The sequence below is a fragment of the Engystomops pustulosus genome, chromosome 4, assembly GCF_040894005.1.
Source record: "Engystomops pustulosus chromosome 4, aEngPut4.maternal, whole genome shotgun sequence".
NCBI classification, from domain to species: Eukaryota; Metazoa; Chordata; class Amphibia; order Anura; family Leptodactylidae; genus Engystomops; species Engystomops pustulosus.
The window spans coordinates 71,256,224-71,278,891 of NC_092414.1; the positions used below are offsets into that span (position 1 = coordinate 71,256,224).

Sequence of the window (22,668 nt, forward strand, 5' to 3'; positions counted from 1 at the left end):
AGGCAGCAGGACTTGGACTTTCAGTGGTATCCCTTGTCCTGCTGGTTTCAGATAAATAGAAGGGACCTTGCAGTTGATACTGTCTGTGGTTGTCCTTGGCAGTAATGACTGCATGGTCCCCTTATCCGCCAGCAGGACACAGAATGTCACAGGAAGTCCAGAGTCTGGGAGTCATGTGACCTGCATCTTCCGGCTGCTCAAGGTAAATTTTAACAGGTTAAGTTTAATATGGGTGACCACATAAGTGCCTTATACTTACCCTGTTAATGTTTATTATGAGCGACCAACCCCTTTAGGCGTCCTATCATTGTCTTTTACAGTTCTTATTAATTCTTTATTCTATATTGAATGGAGTAACTACTTGTGTATAAAATGATGGTTGGTATTTGCATACCGATTTCCTACTTGCCTCCCTTGACCTTTTAAATTATAAAGTAGTCTTGAGCAGTAATATTATTATAATATTAATATTTAATGCATACAATTGTGTATAGACATGTCAAGTGAAATATATTGAAGTACCATAAAACCCTTTAGTCATTATAAAATTGAATAATGCCAAACTCATTCAAACTTACGGAATAACTTTAATCTCTTCCTTTCCATGCAATATATAGTCAATCACTTTATAAAATGATATTTCCTGTAAAAAAAAGTAAATTATTTTAATTTTGTTGAAGATTAAATAATACTTTAAATAGTAATCGTTCAAATAACATTTTTTACTGTGATAGCTAATGGACATAAATAAATAAATGCTGAAAAAAGTGAACCTGTCATAATGCAAATGCATGTTATAGAGCAATATGAGGTCATCACATTGGTGTATAGTTTGTTGAATAAAATTTAGTATCATTTCTCTCGGTGGATATAGTATGCTGACTGTATTTTACAGACAGAAGACTTTGGTGGGAACAGGACTCCAAGAATCATAGTTATATACAGGGCTGTAACTACAGTGGTAGCAGACATGTGTACATGCTGCATGTGTGTACGTGGTGTATTGTGTGTATATACTGTATAAAGTACTATATGTATGTGTGTATATGCTGTATAAGGTGTAAGGTGTGTATATATACTTAATGTGTGTATGGTACTGTATGTATGTTTGTTTATGCTGTATGTGTGTATATGGTGCATTAATACTGTATAGATATGTATATATGGTATGCATGTAATGTATGTGTAATAATATTATGCATATATACTATATACATGTGTGTATAAGATGTGTATATACTGTATGTATAAGTGTATAAATGTACATATCAGTGTATAAATGTGTGTGTATGAGTGTAGAACTGTATATGTATATTAATGTGAGTGATTGTATAAACATGTGTAAACATACAAATATGTATATTTTTTTAATGAGAAAGGGGGCCCCATGCAGAGATCTGCAATGGGGCCCAAGTTCTCCTAGTTACAACCATGATATGATACAGGAAAATGTCACATAACCTTGCAACAACAGTGCCATGCTGTCATAATATTTTCAGTACATTGCTCTTGTTTTCTGGGAAAGCTGGGACTCTTTGCATCATAAATATCTATGTTGCTTGGAGTCCCATTCCTGGGACAATGTATGGTCTGAGAAAACAGGCCACCACACACACATATATATCAGTATGGTAGATTATATGCAGTATTATATATACTGAAATTAGCATATTGCGCCTCAATTCTACTCTTGAAATCTTACTAAAAATATTTGCTCTACAGAAACCTTTTTCAAGTTCTTATTGGGTTAAACACAACTCATAAAACATGCCTGAAAGAGTTCCAGATGAATTGGCGACAGGTTTGGTATCACAAGAGGGCTAAGCTGGAGGGCTGCAGAGGATCAACTTAAAGGAAACCTACCACTTGTAGTGGCAGGTTTCCGATGGAAATACCGGGCACCAGCTCAGGGTGAGCTGGTGCCGGAGCTTATTTTAGTTAGTGTTTTAAACCGCGGTATCGCGGTTTAAAACACTTTTTAAACGTTATGGCCGGCGCAGGCAGGTACGCGCTCGGCGCTTACCGTGCACGCGGCTCTCATTCACTTCCTATGTAGCCGCGATACCGCGGTTTAAAACACTAACTAAAATAAGCTCCGGCACCAGCTCACCCTGAGCTGGTGCCCGGTATTTCCATCAGAAACCTGCCACTACAAGTGGTAGGTTTCCTTTAAGTTCATCAAATTTGGAAGCTTTGGAATGTTCTTGTTGATGGGGAAGGGGGGCAGACCACCTTATTTTATTTTTTCTGTTGACCCCAATGAAGTCCAGTCTCACACTTGTTAGGGGGGCAAACTGTAAACAACTTTCTGACCTTGGCTGCATATATAACTTATTTTACTCTTTTGAAACATGAAGTTTGGACCTTAGAGGTTGACACACACTAATAGATCCAAATTGTGCTGTCCAATGGTCAGGGAAGACGTTTGATTATGGTGGGTAATTTCAATCTCAATCACTACTTCACTGTTAACACTGATCTAAAAGATTTGCCTTTTCTAATCTTCTACTACTACTAGACCACCACTGTAACATTGTCCAGATGTTTTCTGTACGGGAGTTGTGTTTATTTCAATAGAAATAAAGTGAAGCTATGTGTTATTTATAGGGTTTACAAGGTAGTTGGGAGAAAGGTATTCAGGAAAGGGGATCATAAATTGTAAATCTGGGTCTGATATCATACTCTTCCATCTGGTGTCCTTGGTCCAGAATACGGGGGCACTTCACCCATGAGCACTGGCCACTGATCGAAAAACTCCTACAAAAAGAACAAAGAATTGGAAGTATTGTTTTGGTCGCACATTAATGAAAATACTTTTCACATAGTTAAGGCAAAGTAACATGTATTACTTATCATGCCTAGTATTAGACTGTGTAGACAAGCCAAGTATGATCCAGTTTTTCACATTGTCTTAGAAGCTTTAATATGTAAGATTCATCATAGTTTCTAAGGAAGCTTGATAAATATGGTATTTGTGGTTTTAATGATTGCATTGGATTTTAGACTTTTTGGTGACAAATCGCTAAAAAATGTGCATTTGTGCCTAAACTTCAAACTTTTTGAAAAGATGCACTTCATAAATCTGTCCAGCACATCTGGATTCACTTGATAAGTTGGCTTCTGTGAAAAGTGTAGTATGTTTGCAAATGTCGCAAACAATTTCACAAATTTGGCGCACATCAGCAGTTGAAACAATTGCAAAACAATTTGTACACCAAGAAACAAAACTATGTTGATATATTCCCCCTTTGGAGCCTATGTAGACATGTTTCTCCACAACCTGTTTGTTCTATTATTTTGTACCAATTGTTTGAAAACTTTGGGACAAAGCAGCACAGCATAAATTATGTAGCATCTAATAATGGCTATTCTCTGAGTATCCCTAAAGTGGGTACCCCACTCTTGCAATACATAGATGTCCCTGAGGTAAACATGCCATAAATGTTCAACAGAATATTTTTTTCTAAAAGTCCACCCCACCAGAGGCACAGGTCACAGGTATCTGGTGCTTTGAGCCCAAAACAGTTTGGCAAAGATTTCCAAATTCTGTATGAATCAATGTTAATTAACATAAAAAGTGTTTATAAGTCAAAAAGTACCTTTGTTTTGGTCATGTCAAGAAGCCCCACGGAGTATCTATCGCAGTTAAGGAAGGCGCGGACTGTATAAAGGGCTTTGTGAAACTGTCTCTCAATGTCAGTAAGCTCTTCAAAGACCTTATTGGCAGACCACAACAGTATCTGTAAAGAGATAAAATGTGGGAAGTGATTCTAATGTTCATCATCATTTATACAATATGGAGCTGATAAAGGGATTATAATGTCAATCATCATTTATACAATATGGAGCTGAGACACGCAGGACAAAATCAGAAACCAGAGAACTTCCACTTGAGAAAGGGGTATTTTCCAATCCCCGAAACACTTTGTGGTACCTTCTTCTATGCCTAATAAATTGCCCTTGCCTAATAATTTTCACCTACCATACGGAACCCTATTCATTGGTGTACGCCTGTCTGTCCGTCTAATCTGCCAATACAATATGGAGCTAAAATAGGAATTATAATGTTCATCATCATTTATACAATATGGAGCCGATACAGGGATTATAATGTTCATCAACATGTATACAATATGGAGCTGATACAGGGATTATAATGTTCTTCATCATTTATACAATATGGAGCCGATACAGGGATTATAATGTTCATCAACATGTATACAATATATAGCTGATACAGGGATTCGTTCTGTCTGCCATATTTTGAGTTGGGAATTAAAGGAAATCTGCCATCAAAATTGAACTTGTATGAGATAATAGCAGGCGGGGAGGGGGGCTGGGGAGGAGGGGTGAGGGGTGAGGGAGCAGGGGAAGTTTTAGATGTGCTCCTACAGAGTGTAACAACCTTTAAAGCCCTTGTAGCTCATTAGGATAATTTTAGAATTTGATTTTAGAATTTGAAGGAAGGGGGCCACGGATAACTAATATAAGAAGATTACCACGGTCACGGTGCCTGGATATATGAGTATGTATAAGTATATATAAGTGTTCCTGTTTATCCTGCTTGACTTTGATGGTAGATTTCCTTTAATGTTTTCCCTACTATGAGCAAATTGACATAAGACTTGTGGTTACTATTTTTTTGCCTTCCACTGGATTAACACTGAAGGCATGCAGGTCGGGCTTGATGAACCTGTACTTTATTTACTTAAAATTTTGCTAGGCTATCAATATGAGACTATGAGCCTAACCTTTCTATATTTTGCTTTATGTGCTTTTTAGTACACAGCAATTTCATATTTAAGTTGCTTAACCCTTCCTTTACATACCTGGCCTCTTCTAGTTTCACAATTGTGAAGGTAGGATAGATGATACACCTTGAGTATTAAGTTGGCAAAATTGAGGTACTTAAGGAACACCTGAAATGAAAAATATACAAAATGTAAGTAAAATCATACTTTATGACCCTTGAATACATGACCTTCAGGTAAACTACTGTTAGCAACTGTCTGCATTTCTTAGATATTTAGCAGACATACATAGTCCTGCATAGGTCAAAATGGATTTTTTAATTATGCTGTCACAGCTTTATCTATATAGGAATGCTGTTTCTGTAGTTTCCCGACAAAGTATCAATAAGGTATTTCCCAGCATTGTGAAACATGTTTTAGATAAATTATGCATATCTTGTTATGTCTCCAACTAATGGGAGCACTGAGATGATGCAAAACATTATAACATACCAATGCCAAGTCTGGCATTGTGGTCACAATCTGGTTGAAGGAAAGAGTTAAGAATTGTCAGACCAAGGCTAGATCAGTACTTCACAGCCATGAAATAGTCATGTTTCTAAAGTTGTCATATAGTTTAGACCCAAATGTCCCTTTACATATAATATATATTCAATAGTAATTTTCAAATCGAATTTTCAATTAATTTCTTATCTATTGAAGGTCCAACACTTACATCTTCATCTTTCTGGGTAAAGGTAGTGCCATCATGTTTGTTAACAGCCATTATTACTGCCACTACATCTTTTCCATTCATTACAGGGACAGCCAATATGGACTTTGTTGAATATTCTGTAAGGTTATCTACGAAACTGCAAAAGTGGGAGTCCTGTGAAAAAACATTAGTGTAACAAAATTGAAATTTGTTTTGTCATTTTATTACAGATTTACAAAAATATTACAACAAAATCTACAATAAATTGCTATACAATCTACAACACCAAGACTAGAGAAGCAGTAGACGTAAAGGGAAATTAAAACCTTGACGAAAAGCTTACGTAAATTATAGTTTTTTTATGTGTGGAGGGTGTCAGCTGTGTAACACAGCTAACACCTACCAGTCACAGTCGTTGCTGGCATTAATATGTCACTGTGCTTGGGTGCCACTAGCTTTAAATAATTGATGTCATTGGAGGGAAGCGATTGGTTGCCATGACAGCTGGGAGTCTGTTTGAGGCTCCCACAGCTGCCATTCATCATTTGACTGCAATAAAGAAACAGTATAATGAAAATAAACTGCAAAACAGTGGCAAAAATTCTAATCTGCCCCTTTCCCTTGAACGCATATGAAAAGAAATAAAGAAACAAAATCATGAAAATGTTATGTATGTCCCAAGATGTTTGATCTATCAATATCTAACAACACTGACATTTTTATGCCATTTTGTCTCCTCAAAAAGTTGAATAAAAAGCGATAAAAAGGTCATACAGCTTTCCAAATGATATGAATGATAATGAACTCTCATCCCATAAAAGAATGACACCTTACACAGCTCCGTATGTCAGGATATGGCAAAACAAACCTTTTTAATTTTTTAAAGATATTAAGATAAAACACAACTATATACATTTGGCATCTCAGTTATCGTACTGACAGGTCGTACTGCATGGGGTGTGTCTTCTAGACCACACACTGGAAAATGTAAGAACAAAGCCCATGAGGAAATAGCACAACTGCGTTTCTTGCCAATTCCACCACAGTTTCCCAGTACAGTACATAACACATGATATTGAATAGTCGAGTAGAAAATAATACTTTTCCTAGAGATAACAGGCTCTTATACAGCTCTGTAAATGGAAAAATTCAAGATCTATGGCTTGTGGAAGAAGGGGAATGAAAAAAAAAGAAAAACACCTGGTCTAGTGGTTAACAAAACACCTGATACAGATAACAATATCTGTGCATTCTAAATAAGCAACATCATTATTATGTCTCCCCTTAATGACACAGGACATAATGCTTCTGCACGGACCGAGGTAACTTCCCGACCTGTGCCGTACATCCTGCTTCTAGCACTGGCTCCTAAGTGGAGCCGGTGCCAGAAACTGTGGGTGTCATCCTCCTCGGCAGCGCCGGGGTCGACCCGACTGTAACTCATTGAGCATGCTCAGAGAGTTACATAACACAATGCGATAGCCAACCTGTAAAAAAAGGTTTTAAAACAATAAAGGTTTTTAAATAAAAATAAATAATTAAAAGTCAGCAATCCCAATACACCACCATTTCCTATACTTGTCTCATAAAGTATAAAAAACACTAAATCACAACCTAATAAACTATAAAAAAAAACACTAAACCACAACCCCCCCCCCCTTACAAATTTAGTATCACTGCATCCCCAACAATCTGTACAATAAATCGGAAACATTATTGGGCCCATTCGGTAAACGTAGTAAAAAAAAAACCTTGCAAAAATTGTACCATCTAAAAGAACAACTTGTCACCAAAATAAGCCCTCAACCAGCTTTGTAAACCGAAAAATACTAAAGTTATGCCTCCAAAAAGATGGCGATACTAAAATAAATTAGGTTTTCTCTATATTTGTTTTTCTTCAGTAAAATTGTAAAAATATATGAAAAACAATATCAATAAGGTATTGCTGTAGTCAATAGTCAATAATAAAGACTGAAACTGAAGAGTCAATATGTTGAGGGTGTAGTTTCTAAAATGGGTTGATTTATGGGGTTTTACTATTATTTAGTCCTCTCAAAGTGAATCGAAAGCTGAGCAGGTCCCTTAAAGTTTGATTTGGAATTTTTAATGAAAATGTTAAAAAAAAATTGTAGGCCTCATGACATCCTACAAAAATTAGAGGATACATAAAAACCATGGCAACATAACGCTTTCGGTAAATATTAGGTCAAGTTATTCTGGTGTTATGACTATGTGTTGGGAAAGTAGAAAATTTAGAATTTTGAAAATAGAGAATTATTCAGAATTTTTGCCAAATATAAATTTTTTCATAAATAAATGCAAAGTGCCATGTGTCTCAAAATCACCTGAGTATGTTTAAGCATTTCAAAGTTCAAATGTCAGATTTAAGAAAATGGGGTGTCACAAAGGTGAAAATTGGCCAAGTCGTTAAGGAGTTAAAGAAATAATAATAAACTTTCCTTACTGCATAAGTAATCTACTTATTGCAATACGATTTAATTCCAGGAGGTGGCAGCATCTGTCTATGAGATGACTACAGAGGCTGAGATTTTCTTTAATATTATCGTAGAATTCAGAATCAAGTCCAGATGTCTAGATTAGAATCAAGAAAGTGCAGGCTCATCCTATGCAAAACACTAACTAATTGATATGGTGTCTTAATAAGTGGTTTAAAAGTTGTTTACTTGTCTACCTTGACTTGTGATGTAATTTATAGGTAAATAACTTTCACAGTATAAGCAATAAATAGTCATTTTAAGGCATGAGATTGTTGCCACACAAACAATATCCTAATACCAGTATATTGGAAGGACACTTTAATGTCACATAAGTATAAACATTACCTTTGCACATATAAACAAAACTACTGCAAGTGGAGCCTTCCATGCAGCTTGTATCCCATGTATAAGAAAAGGCCTCCATTAAAGGGAGCTTATTGGACATCTTTCCCTAACCAGTACATTATTTGTATCAATATCTATCTGTCTGTTTTCTGTCTAACTCTGCACATAAAGGAACGTGCAAACTGCTTGCACATGTATTTAAGAAGTGTTTGTGCCAGCTTTGTGTCGCGGCTGCACTGCAACACCTAAAGGGCGTGTCAGTGCTTAGTCGGAGTTTGCGACAAATTTACTATAGCGACTCAACAGAATTGTGTTGCATGTTGTATGTTAAAGGTACACCTAAAAAGTTAGTGCACAATTCCGGAGCATCGCCAAATTATTAAAGACCGTATGGTAGCACCCATCGCGGGTGTTACCGGTAAGTCTTTTCTGCAATATGCAGCCGTAATATTACGGCGCACGTCGATGAGGGGTAAAGACCTGGACCTTTTTTGTTTTTTCATTTTTGTTTTTCACTCCCTGCAATAGAAAATCTATAACAAGCTCTGTGACAGCTTGTTTTCTGCAAAAGAAATTGCACTTAATATTGATGGTATTGAATATTCCATGCCGTGTACTGGGAAGCGGAAAAAAAATTCCTTCAGTATGGCAGTATATGGGTATTTTCCTCTTCATTCATTACAACATGCAAATCGCACATTGTAATCAATGGGCGAAAACAATGACGATGACGTTACAGCGACGTGACCAACAAGATGATGACACCCATGCCCGCCATCTTTTTGAAGCCGCCGGCAAACGATGTGCAGGTTAATACCTGCGATCGGTGCTAGCGATATGCAGCAAAGACTTACTGGCTATGAAGATGGCTCAGCCCGTGAGCCCTCTCCATGCACCCGCAGCTGTCTTGTGATATGCTATTATGTCATGGGTTGTTAAAGGGTTAAAAGGCTTATTCACTTTGAGAACATTATAGCAAATAATTAATATTGTTTGTGTAATGAAAAGTTATTACATTTTCCAATCTACTTTCTGTATCAATTATTCACAGCTCCGTTGTTTACTTCCTTTAGATAAACACCAGTCCATGGTCATGTGATATCTCACTGGTGCAATGCTCATTTGTATCATACAGCTTTGATTACACTGGGGCACATTTACTTACCTGGTCCTGTCGCGATTCCCGATCCGGACGGTCCGACGAAGATGAAGTCCGGAGCGATTCACCAACATCGTGAACCCGATTTCCTGCATGTGTCGCTCCCCCGCTGAGGTCCGTCAGAGTTCACCTTCTTCTTACCGGTGTATGTGAGTGCATGTCTTGCGACACAATTTGCGATGTTAAATCACGCGTGGTTGTCCAAATTCGTCGGATCATCTGACGGCCTGCCCCCTGATTTGTGTTGCATGAGAGCCGGTGCGGATGCGCCACAATTCCTGTTAAATGCGGCGCATATAAGAAAACGTCGGGAAATGTGGTGTGCGGACCCTTAGTAAATGAGCCCCCCTGTGTGTTATAATGAGCCGTGCACCTGTGTCACATCACATGACCATGGACAAGTATTTATCTAAAGAAAGGAAACAATGAAGCTTCCTGCTGCATGATCGCAAGCAGATCTTGGAAGCCGTGAAGAATTGATACAGAAAGTGTTTTGGAAAATTTTATATCATTACACATACAATATCAATTATTTTCTGGAATATTTAATGATCTTTAAACTTAAAAATGTATTTTTTTTATTCTAATAAGATGATACTTATGACACAGGATATATAACAAATGTTCAGCTGATCTGAGTACTACTTATGGGACCTGCATTAATCTCAATAATAGGGGTCTCCAACCCCCTTAAGTTTTAGTAGATAGGTGGCCATGCATGTACATCTCCCAACATTCATTCCAATAAGACTTACAAGCATGCAGGCTTAGCCAATCAAAACTCTCTATAGAGAAAGCCCCACATGTGTGACCACCCTTCCTTTCATAGTGGCTGCAAAACGGAAGCTGGGGGACCATTGAACATATTTATTCCCTATAAGAAATTTACTTATGTTATCAGCAGATCACACATTTGCAAATATCCTGTGTCACTTACAATACAGGTGGTCCCTACTTAAGAACATCCGACTTACAGATGGCCCCTAGTTACAAACGGACTTCTGGATTTTGGTAATTTACTGTACTGTAGTCCCAGTATACAATAAACAGCTGTAACAGTCATCAAAGGTGTCTGTTAGTAAGATTTAGTGTTAATCCTGGTTCTTACAACAATCCAACATTTTTAAATCCAATTGTCATGGAGACCCAAAATTTTTTTCCTGGTGTTACAATTATAAAGTATAAAGTTCTGACTTACATACAAATTCAACTTAAGAACCTGTTCAACCTACGTAACCTGTTCAAGAATGAGGTAGGAGGAGGGAAAAGAATTTCAGAGACTATAATTTATGGATTACTATGGGACCACAATGCAAGTTCTTATTATGAAGGCACATATTATAAGATATGTAACATATCACTAGCAAAACCTGTAATAAAATGCACTACACTATCTGGACTCGTCCATGATATTATGCAGCTACAGATAAAATGAGCAGATATGGGGATAGTTGTGCTGAAAATTCTGACCAGAATTCAAAATGACAAAGCAAGAGTTTCCATGACCCTGCTAACAACCTACCGCCTCTACACTTACATCTTAAATTCCTGAAGCATTTAGAGCTCTAGGCCTGGGTCTGAGATTGCTCACAACTTCTTAAGAAACATTTTTAAAGGGAACCTGTCACCACATTTTTATAATGTGTCCTGCTCAGCCAGCCCCTCCCATCTACTCCTCCCCATGTCCCAAGACATACATATATAAAATACATACAATCACACATTCAAGAACCTTTCAGCTACTGAAGACATGATGTGTTCTGCCCTTCCTAGCATCATTTGACATTTCTAGTACAGCTATAATAAATGATTTCTTGTTGCACCAGTACTTCCCAGTTTTCAAGGTCCTTTACGCAGTAACATTTGTAATGCCTACCCCATGTATATTTCTGATCACATGAAATCACAGCATGTCTCCAAATGTTGCAACGTGATGTAACAGGACCTTAGATGAGACCACATGACATGACAAGTGCCCAAACTTAAGAACACACCTAAAGACCTAGCATGTACATAACCCAGGGACTGCCTGTACAGTAAAACCTCTCCATAAGATTACCCCTTTGAGAAGACTCCCTTCCTAAAAGACTTATTTTTTCAGAAACTGTTCCCCCCCCATTATACTCTATGGAAATTGCTCCCCTATGAGCAAACTTCCCATTTAAAAGACCAATTTTTCCATGCAAATTGGGACAGTCTGATCAAAGAGGTTGCACTATATATGAATGGACTGGATAATGTGATGGTTTTATGTCAAATTACTAAACACTTTAATCACTCTATAGATTATCATATCCCTTAAATCACAAAATTCAAGCTGCCGAGGTCAGGTGGTCCATGTGTAGAGATCCCCACTGGTAGCACTGGTTACATGCAGTGGTGACCTCCTTTGAATAACACACCCTCTGACAACAAATTATTGGGAACTGTATGAGCTGGCACTGGGCCACTAATGCTGAAACAGAGGAGGGAAGAAGATTAACTGGTTATTTTATCACAAAGTTGCATTATATCAGCTTTGTATTCAAGTTGTAAATTCTATTAAAGGAATTTTGTTCCAAAGATGGAAATCTTTGTTACAACAATTCTAGAATGGAGAACCCTGGACCCATCTAAGAGAATAATGATTGTGGGCACCCATAGTCAACCTACTGTATACAGAACATGTTTACATGTATGTATCTTTACTTTATCTGGAATCTCAACTATTTTGTTATCATTTTTCCCAAAAGAAATAAATTCTATAGGTTATGAATCAACTCCAAGAGACATCTGCTGCTAAAAATGCTACTAAAGATACTACTTTGTTGTGCCAATCCAACTTTGCTTACAAATTACATATTTCTTTTTTTTCGCCATGTACAATATTGGTCTGAAAATGGTGAAAAGAGCATAAAAATGTCTTGTTGTAGTATATAACTCTACATCAGAAATAATATTTAGGACCATTTACAGCCAGAACCACCTAATTCACCCATCATGACCAAATGTGGAAGCTGTTAAATAAACTAAAAAGTGTTAGAATGGGGGCTATAAAAGAACCTGAATTATGGCAAAAATGTCACCAAATTGCTTTGTATAATTTCATATACTACATGTATAATGTGTCAGTTTAATATTACCACTCATCACTGTAAACTAAGCCTAAGTAAACTAACAGAAGGTATAAAGGTCAACTTAGCATTTACACAGTGTGAATTCCTACATTATTTGATAGTTTAATACATTGGTGCATTGTAAGGCTGGTAGTTTTATAATGAAATCTGCCTGATGATTGAGACACTCTCTAAGATTGGATCTTTTATAAATGTAAGAAATATTTTCATATTCATCATTCTGTAATGTACTGTACAGTGTAAGCTTATCAATATATGGAGATAACAAGCAAAGCTTTGCATCTAGTAGCTAGCTAAAGTGCACTGCTAAATCAACTTGTACCTCTAGGTTAATCTAGGACTGTTCTAATTAAATTAGCATTAAGAGATTAGCCTTGCCTAGGTTTGTTCTTTACATAACTGCGTGAGCAAGTGTAAAAATATATTAAGATATTTAAGATGTACAGTGGGTTTCATTTCACTGAGAGTGTGATGCTTCCAAATCACAAATAAATTGGAATTCTAGATATACAGGCAGTCTGCGGGTTAAATACAAGATAGGGTCTGTAGGTTTGTTCTTAAGTTGAATTTGTTTGCAAGTCGAACTGTATATTTTATCATTGTAATCCCAGACAGAACTTTTTTGGTAAATGTAAATAATCCAATGGTCCAGCCAGGTTCCAAGGCGTATTCAAATTTTATTCAATAGTATCATAAAACATCCACAGTGTAGATTCCCTCCACCAAGAGACTTTTTTGGTCTCTGTGACAATTGGATTTAAAAAATGTTGTGTTGTCATAAGAATCAGGATTAACACTGAAGCTTCATTACAGACAACAGTGATAACTGTTACAGCTGTTAATTGTAGCCTAGGACTAAAGTACAATAAATGACCAATATCCAGTGGTCTGTTTGTAACAAAGGGGCGTATTTAAGTCCAGTACTCTTAAGTAGGGGACCGTCTGTATCTCCAAATAAAATGTTAGTATTATACAGATCAAGCTATACAGCCTCCAAATAAAACTTCCATCTCGTACAAAAATTGCTTTGTGGAGGATATGATAAAGGAATACATTGAATTCACACCAATATAGTGCAGTTTATATCTGATATCTGCCGACATGAAGGAGTACTCTGCAGGGTCCAGCTCCGGTGTGATGGGGATGTGATGGATATGTTCGCAGAGATGTTTCAGCTTCTTGCACAGAAGTTTAATGTTTTTTTTGGGGGTTGTAGTTCTTTGTCATGGGACTAAGATACATTGTCTCAGTCATTGGTTTGGAAGGCATTAGAGAAAGTATTCGGTAAGTGATATTGGGAGATGGTCCCAATGATGAAATCTAATTATGAATATATATACACTCACCGGCCACTTTATTAGGTACACCATGCTAGTAACGGGTTGGACCCCCTTTTGCCTTCAGAACTGCCTCAATTCTTCGTGGCATAGATTCAACAAGGTGCTGGAAGCTCCTCAGAGATTTTGGTCCATATTGACATGATGGCATCACACAGTTGCCGCAGATTTGTCGGCTGCACATCGATGATGCGAATCACCCGTTCCACCACATCCCAAAAATGCTCTATTGGATTGAGATCTGGTGACTCTGGAGGCCATTTGAGTACAGTGAACTCATTGTCATGTTCAAGAAACCAGTCTGAGATGATTCCAGCTTTATGACATGGCGCATTATCCTGCTGAAAGTAGCCATCAGATGTTGGGTACATTGTGGTCATAAAGGGATGGACATGGTCAGCAACAATACACAGGTAGGCTGTGGCTAGCAACAATGCTCAATTGGTACCAAGGGGTCAAAAGAGTGCCAAGAAAATATTCCCCACACCATGACACCACCACCACCAGCCTGAACCGTTGATACAAGGCAGGATGGATCCATGCTTTCATGTTGTTGACGCCAAATTCTGACCCTACCATCCGAATGTCGCAGCAGAAATCGAGACTCATCAGACCAGGCAACGTTTTTCCAATCTTCTTCTGTCCAATTTCGATGAGCTTGTGCAAATTGTAGCCTCAGTTTCCTGTTCTTAGCTGAAAGGAGTGGCACCCGGTGTGGTCTTCTGCTGCTGTAGCCCATCTGCCTCAAAGTTCGACGTACTGTGCATTCAGAGATGCTCTTCTGCCTACCTTGGTTGTAACGGGTGGCGATTTGAGTCACTGTTGCCTTTCTATCAGCTCGAACCAGTCTGCCCATTCTCCTCTGACCTCTGGCATCAACAAGGCATTTCCGCCCACAGAACTGCCACTCACTGGATGTTTTTTCTTTTTATTACCATTCTCTGTAAACCCTAGAGATGGTTGTGCGTGAAAATCCCAGTAGATCAGCAGTTTCTGAAATACTCAGACCAGCCCTTCTGGCACCAACAACCATGCCACGTTCAAAGGCACTCAAATCACCTTTCTTCCCCATACTGATGCTCGGTTTGAACTGCAGGAGATTGTCTTGACCATGTCTACATGCCTAAATGTACTTTAGCCATGTGATTGGCTGATTAGAAATTAGGTGTTAACGAGCAGTTAACAGGTGTACCTAATAAAGTGGCCGGTGAGTGTATATATAGTAGTGAAAATAGGCAGCACTCCAGGGTATTCAGTGAAAAACGGGTGTTCTTTATTCCATGTTAAAGTACATTAAAGTACAGTAGCGACGTTTCAGCTTCAGGGAGCCTTTTTCAAGCCCTCCCTGGAGCCGAAACGTTGCTACTGTACTTTAATGTACTTTAACATGGAATAAAGAACACCCATTTTCACTGAATACCCTGGAGTGCTGCCTATTTTCAACTACTAATTTTTGGAGGACATGAAGCCTGGTTCTGAGAGCTTGCACCCACCACCATTTTCCTTTGGATGTGCTGTTTGGACTTTCCCTACGTATATATATATATATATATATATATATATATATATATATATATATATACACACATATACATTATATTTAAAGGAAATCTACCATCAAAATCAAGCATGATGCATGATAAATCAGGGACACTTCCTCAATGATCAAGGTGCAGTAATCTATTTAGATTTGTTATCCAAATAAAATCTAAAATCAACTTTCTAACCCTTTAATAACTTGCCCCTTTTTTGTTGTAGCATTTCTGTTTTTCACTCCTCATTTTCAAAAATCTAGATTTTTTTACATTCTTCTATATGCATGTCTGTTTTGCAGACATTTCCGTCATTAAAGTCAAAGAAGGTGGCATCATTGTCCATTATATCAGTGATGCTTCACTAGTCCAATGTTACAAGATGTAGACTTTGAAGAGATCTCTGTACATGATACATTATGCACTTTTTCATTTCAATTATTTTATACTTGCATTATCAGGTTCTGTTCAAAACTCTAAGGATCATCAAGTATTAAAAAATATTGCAGATTGATTTACATCCTGAAGTTCCTTTGGAAAGTTTACAGTATTTGCATTCGCTTGTCAGCAACTTACAGCTGTCAATTTCTCAGCATGTGTTCTCTTACTTGAAGAAACTCGTCTCCCGCAGCTGGAAGCTGCGTCCTTTCATAATATATTCAGTACATCAGATCCAAACAAAAAATGGTTTTGTATAATTGAAATAACTTTATAATTTAACTTTACAGAGACAGGCCTCCAAAGCTTGGACATGTGGTTTTCCGATGCATATCAAGATGCCTCCCTAATTTTTATCCTTATTGCTGGTTGAATAATTTTTACATTTTATAAAATAATAAAACCTAAATTATAACATTAATGAAATCTAGTTTCAAGTATTCTTTTTACAGTCATCTTGACATATTAAACAACTTAACTTAAGTGATTTCAGAGTGAAATTTCAATATTATACTAATTTTTTAGAATAATTATACTATAATTTAGTTTTTACTTAAAGGAATTCTACAATATGTTTTTATTCATTGTGAACCAAACATACTTTGAGAATGCTGTAGAGACACTGATGCAGAAACATATCTTGTTTAATCCTGGAACCGAGCGCATTACTTCCAAATACACAGGAACTGCCTGAACTGTCCAGACAGGACTAATCAACCTGAGCTGGATGACTCATACACAGCAGCTGGGGGATGGTGCAGTGTTTTGAATACTTCTGCCTGTCATGGACAACACAGTGATTACGTATTCTCAGTTTATGCTGGGCAGGAAATGGCTGAATCATTGCCTAATTCTCGTAAGAGGAGAGCGCCGGGGCAGCCACAGGAGTGACAGAGCCTCATATCTATATTTATAATTGTTTTTTCAGCAACCAATCAGTTCAGGTATTAAACAAGATAGGTTTTTGCATCAGTGTAGCTAAAGTATTCTTAAGGTATGTTTGGTTCATAATCCATAAAGGTAAATGGTAGATTTCCTTTAAGTTGTGTACTTAGACTGACACTTCCTAAAGTAGAACCGTTTCTGTATAAGAACACGCTAATGTGCAGCTATGAGACCATTATGTTATAACTTGTGTGCCCTCAGAGTATAATATTGCCTAATATATTCTAATGCTGCCTTCCTCTGGCATATCACTTTGTATCATTGTCCCTTCCTGTGCGCCATCCACACTTTAGAACACCTCTTTCTTGTGGCCCATACACAGTATAAAGACCCTCCGTGGTCTTCCTTAAAATGCCCTTAATGTCGATTTGGAATGATACTCAATAGTGGAAAAACAAATGAAACTTCAGTCGAAATGCCTAAGACAAGGACGTAAGACCTCCCTAAGATGGCTGGGCATCCTGATCGATGCTCTTGCAACACCCCTGCCAATGTATAGGAAAGGTGGTAGTTGTGCATAGTGCCCTCTCCATGTCAGGAGCTGTTAGGGAGACTGGTCACCTCTCTAGGAGGACTCTAAGTACTGGAGATGTTATTGTCCAATTATGTTCTTGTAAGACAAGCTGGAAGCAGATTGTAGAAGTGCTACCACCTGACCAGGGGAGTATATAAACCCCTGCTGGGTGAGAGCACATGGTCTTGGATTCCATCCATTAGATAGAGAAGCAGGTCCAGTGTGCAGCTCCTTGCAGAGCTGCTCTCCAGACCCACTAACAGGAAGAAGAGGTATCTCAGGCCGCTGCCTGATACCTGAGGGCAAGTCAGGAGACTTAAGCCCCAGAGCAGAGTTCCCCATCTGGACTCAGCTACATCCCTACCAGCTTAGCCTGCAGTTCCTACCAGACTGAGAGTAATCTTCCTGCAGACCAGCTATCTCCCACCAGCTCACCAGCTTGCAGAAATCAGCTGTTATCGTTCGGCTGTTGCCTGCTCTTGAATAAAGAACTTTAAGTTCATTTGCACAACTTTGCCTCTGTCTGATCCCTGGATATGACTGCTTACCACCACAGGCTTCTCCATCCATCACCCAGGAATTTATCCTACAGACACCTCAGGAGTTGCCCCAGGGAGAAACCACTGCATCAGCCTCTCCCTCTATATTTCTTTCACACACCACCTGCTGGAGACCTACCAGGCTGTAGGTCAGCCCTCCGGTCACCATACCAAGCACCATGACCACAGCGTGCCCAAATCCGCAATAGCCAGCCACTCCGGTATTCTGGACCCCCTGGTGGGAGATGTTGCACTCTCGTGAAAGATCTTTTCCCATACATGGATCAGTCAACTCCTAGACAGTCTGTGGTGCAACAGGGCATTGGTGGATGGAATAAAACATGGTGTACCAGATGTGCTTGATTGGATTATGGTATGGGAAATGGGCAATACATTCCATTGTATCAGTGCCTTCATCATACAGGACCCACTACAACCACATAAGGCCTAGCATTGTCATACATCGGAACACATGGACCACTGCACTTGCATTTGCTCTCACAGTGGGTCTAAGCATCTAAGCCCACTACCTCTGGCTAGCACAATGGAGGGATGTGCAGCCCTCCAAAGAAATACCTTCCCACATCATTACTGGCCCATTGCCAAACCGGTCATACTGAAGGATATTGCAAGCAGCAGTGTGTTCTCCACGGCATCTCTAGACTCAGATATGGCAATGTTAGAATAATATTTATTGTCCCCTTGTTTGTACTATTTGAATTGGAATTTACAGGTTTCTTACTGTTCTGTTTGCTAGACAAAAATGCAGCACTCTTTGAATAAAAAAGTAATTTTTAGATTTTTATTCTATGTAGAAAAAATAAAATAAAATAATAAAGAACAAAATAAATTAAAGATCTTGTAAGATTCTTTAAGTCCTATAAGGTGTGATTTGCAGTCTCCATGGATCTGACATGGAATATAACAAGTCTCTGAAAATGCCATTGACAAACTCCTGAAATACTGCTGGAGCATTAAAGAGTCCAAACAAAGATACAAAGGGGCAGATTTACTTACCCGGTCCGACGAGGATTCGTGTCTACCACGATTCACTAAGATTGTGCGCCCAAGTTCCTACATGTGTCGCTTCCCCGCTGAGGTCCGCCGGAGTTCACCTTCTTCTTCCCGATGCTTGTGACACATTTCTAAATGTTAAATCCCACGCGTTGTCCGAATCCATCTGGTTGTCCGACGGCCTGCCCCCCGATTTCTGTCGCGTGCAAGCCAGCGCCGATACGCCAAAATCCGATTGAGTGCGTCAAAAACCCTGGGCAATTCAGCGCAAAACAGAAATCGTCGGGAAACTCGACGAAAATGCACTCCGCAGACCCTTAGTAAATGAGCACCAAAGTTTCCATCACAAATTTTTGTAGGTAGTCGAAAAGTTGCGTGATCAGCGGCAATGGGTAGCTGTACTTTATGGTAATTTTGTTAAGGCCGCAATAGTCTATGCATGGACAGAGCGACTCAAAAGCGGCACTAAAAGTGGATAAACGTGACCGAGTGGAGGAGACATGCCGGGCAATAGGTCTATGGGGCAGTTGTAGGGACGGTGTGGAGGCAGAGTCTCCGCTTGCTTCTCTGAGAAGACATTAGAAGTCCATATATGGAGCTGGGAGACCCACCACAACGGATAATGGACACGGGACAAGGTACAACAAAGCAGCTTAACTGCCATTCCGGTCCCCAATGGAGAACTTCACTGCCAGATAAGCTCAGGAGCATGTCTTTGCAACCATGGGAGGCCCAGTAGAACAGAAGACGTGGACCAGGGTAAGACATAAAAGGACAGTCTCTCCTTATGCAAGGCCTCAACTTGCAGGCATAGAGACTCTGTGCAAAACTGGACTGAATTGCTGAAAACCTGCCCACTGACAGAAGTAATGACCAGTGGCTTCTCTAGACAAACCATGGGGAAATTATGCTGGGAGACCAGGCCAGCATCCACGAAGTTCCCTGCAGAACTGGATTCCAGGAAGGCTGAAGCTAGAACTGGACCACTTGTTCCATAGCTGAGTAGGACTGGAACATTCAGACGAGGAAAAGCTTTGTTCTCACCTAGGGACGCTTCTCCCAGGAACCCTAAGTGCGTGCGTTTCCCACACCTTGAGGACAAATGACTCATCTTAAGAAAGTGCTCCGGAGTAGCACAATAGAGACATAGATTCTCCAATTTTCGTCGGGAACTCTCTTGAGTAGACAGCCGAGATCTATCTACCAGCATTGGTTCCTCTGCTGCTGACACGCCAGGTGGATGAAATGGTCTTTGGAAGGCAGGAGCCAGACAGGGCAGACGTCGGGTCCTGACTTGCACTTGATCGAGATGCTGCTCCTCAGAACACTCAGTAAACCGGATGTCAATCTGAGTGGCTGGAGAGATGAGACCACTCAGGGTAGATGGCAGGTCATGTGCAGACAGTGTTTCTTTAATCGGTCCAGAAAGTCCCTTTTTAAATGTTGCGACCAGGGCTGCTTCATTCCAGGTTAGCTCAGAACCCAGGGTACTGAACTGAACAGCATAATCACTGACAGATGTGTCCCCTTGACGCAGGTTCAGCAGTGCGGTCTCAGCAGTAGACGCTTGTGCAAGTTCCTCAAAGACAGACTGGAACTCAGTGAAGAAGGAGGTTATATTAGCTGTGACCAGGTCTTTTCTGTCCCAGAGGGGAGTAGCCCATGCCAGCGCCTTCCTGGAGAGTAGGCTGATGATGAAAGCCACCTTAGATCATTCTGTGGCAAACTGTGTCAGCAAAAGTTCAAGGAGCACTAGGTGATAAAGCCCCTGCACAACTTGGGGTCCACTTCATACTTAGATGGCATGGAGAGTCTCAGCTTTTTTTACAGATGGTAGAAGAACCGGATTAGCAGGAGGAGCTGCAGGAACTTGACGCTGCTGCCGCTCCACAGCCGTGACTTTGCCCGCTGGGGGTGACCAATGCGAAGTACAAAGACATATAGCAGAACAGTATTTGGGCACAGGCATAAGGTCAGGACAGACAGCATGGGATCAGAGTCGGGGACATGACGGAAGGTCAGGACAGGAAGCACGAGATTTGAGTCAAAAACGCAACCAGGGTCACAATAGGAAACCGCAATACAAACAATTGTGTTGACAAAGCTAACATAATTCTGCTCCAATTGTCTCTGGGAATCATTCCTCAATGTATTTGGTCACCATTAAGTAACTAAAACAGTCTCCTGTTCCCTAAAATATTCCCCAGTTTATCATACCAAACAGCCCCCTCATGATTATTTTATATACAGCCCCCTCACCCCCATGGATTCCTTATGTACAGCCTTGTGTGAGCCTCCCTGCCAGCTTTGGGCCCCGGCACTTGCCCACTTTTGCCTAGTGCTATCGTTGGCTCTGCATCTATTTTATTCATCTATTTCATTCATCTATTCTATCTATCCTAAACTGCAGAGCAACACATGTGGAGACTTGGAAAGGCATAGAGCACATTATTACGGCTCCCTCTCTCCCGTCTGCCATTTCCTGCTGCTGAGTGTGAGGTGAAGGGGAAACTCTGCTAGAACTACAGCTTCTGATGGATTATTTGTTTATATACTGGTGTAGGGAAAGCTAAGGGTCTATAGGAAAAAATAAGAGTGTAGGTGATTTATTATTACATTAATTAGGGCTCCTGGAAGCACATGACTGAGTGCTGGGAGCCGCATGTGGGGCTAACATGTACATTCTTAGGATGCTTTCACACTAGATGTATGCTCGGCTGGCCATTGGTACCATTAGTACTTGTGTACATTATGCTCTTCTGTACTTTATTATTGCCAGATAGGATGTAGTGCTGAACAGCACAGAGTGAACATTCCCACTCACTCCCACTCTCAGCATTGTAACTGAGCGCTGTGGCTCCTCCCATTGTTGCGACGCCAGAATGGGCATGGTTATTTTCCAGGCCGGGTGAGTTAGTGCATGCACGATATGTTCAGCGTGCATGCTACTGCTGACAGCTCCAGCACCACCCCACCGTGATGATAGGGCTATCTTCCTTCCCGCATGGCTGTACCTAACCCTAAGGAGGTGGTGAAATTAAACCCATTCTTCCCTCTTTTAAGCTAAATTTTTTACTTATTTAGGTGCTTTTCTATCAAGGACAATTACCTATTATTAAGTAGCTATTATTAATAAATCATATCTGTTGCTGCTAGTCACAATACAGTGGACGTTTGATTCCAACTGGTGACGACCTCTCCATGTGTCCATTGGCTTCCTTGTGAATATTCTCTGAAGAATTTTTTAAAAGTAAAGTTGAGTAAAGGTTATGTTTATATTTACCATTGCTTGCCCTGTATCTGAGTTTGTATGGTAAGTGGTACCTGTAGGCCAGGGGTTACCCTTATTGTGCTAAAATACTTCTCCTAATTTATACGGAATCTTGTGCTTTTATGGGTATAGGAAACACCCAGGTAATGTCCACATTAAGGGCTGTATTATAGGGAGTGCTCCCAGGGTGCATGCCCTGGGGCTCCCACCAATTAAGTCATAAGGGGGGCCCCCCAACACCAATGTCCGATGGTCAGCCCACAGCTGGAAGCGATGTCCAGCGGCGGTGCCACTTAGTGGGAAGTGCTCCCTTCCCCTGACTCCAAGAAGTGAAGTTATTCATTGGCTCTTTCACTGAAAGTGTGCCCCCACAGCACACCCAGCCCACCCTTACTCAATCGCATTCTGCATGCAGAGCGATGCCTGATCCGCCCCCACCACCATTAGTGCTGAACTACTTGCTAGCCAAGTCCAAGTCCTAGCATGCATGTGGGACTCGCATGGTGCCTGGGACT

General features: G+C 39.8%; 1 protein-coding gene across 1 annotated transcript in view; it reads right to left on the reverse strand.

Annotated features, from left to right (window-relative positions):
* Window positions 1-22,668, reverse strand: part of PDE6A (phosphodiesterase 6A) — a 64,998-nt gene that overhangs the window by 34,393 nt on the left and 7,937 nt on the right. The window contains exons 2-6 of the mRNA XM_072146211.1: window positions 5,467-5,619; window positions 4,830-4,919; window positions 3,600-3,740; window positions 2,683-2,757; window positions 579-643 (exon numbers count right to left, since the gene is read on the reverse strand). Of these exons, the coding sequence (XP_072002312.1) occupies window positions 579-643; window positions 2,683-2,757; window positions 3,600-3,740; window positions 4,830-4,919; window positions 5,467-5,619 (524 nt within the window). The remainder of the gene's footprint in view (window positions 1-578; window positions 644-2,682; window positions 2,758-3,599; window positions 3,741-4,829; window positions 4,920-5,466; window positions 5,620-22,668) is intronic.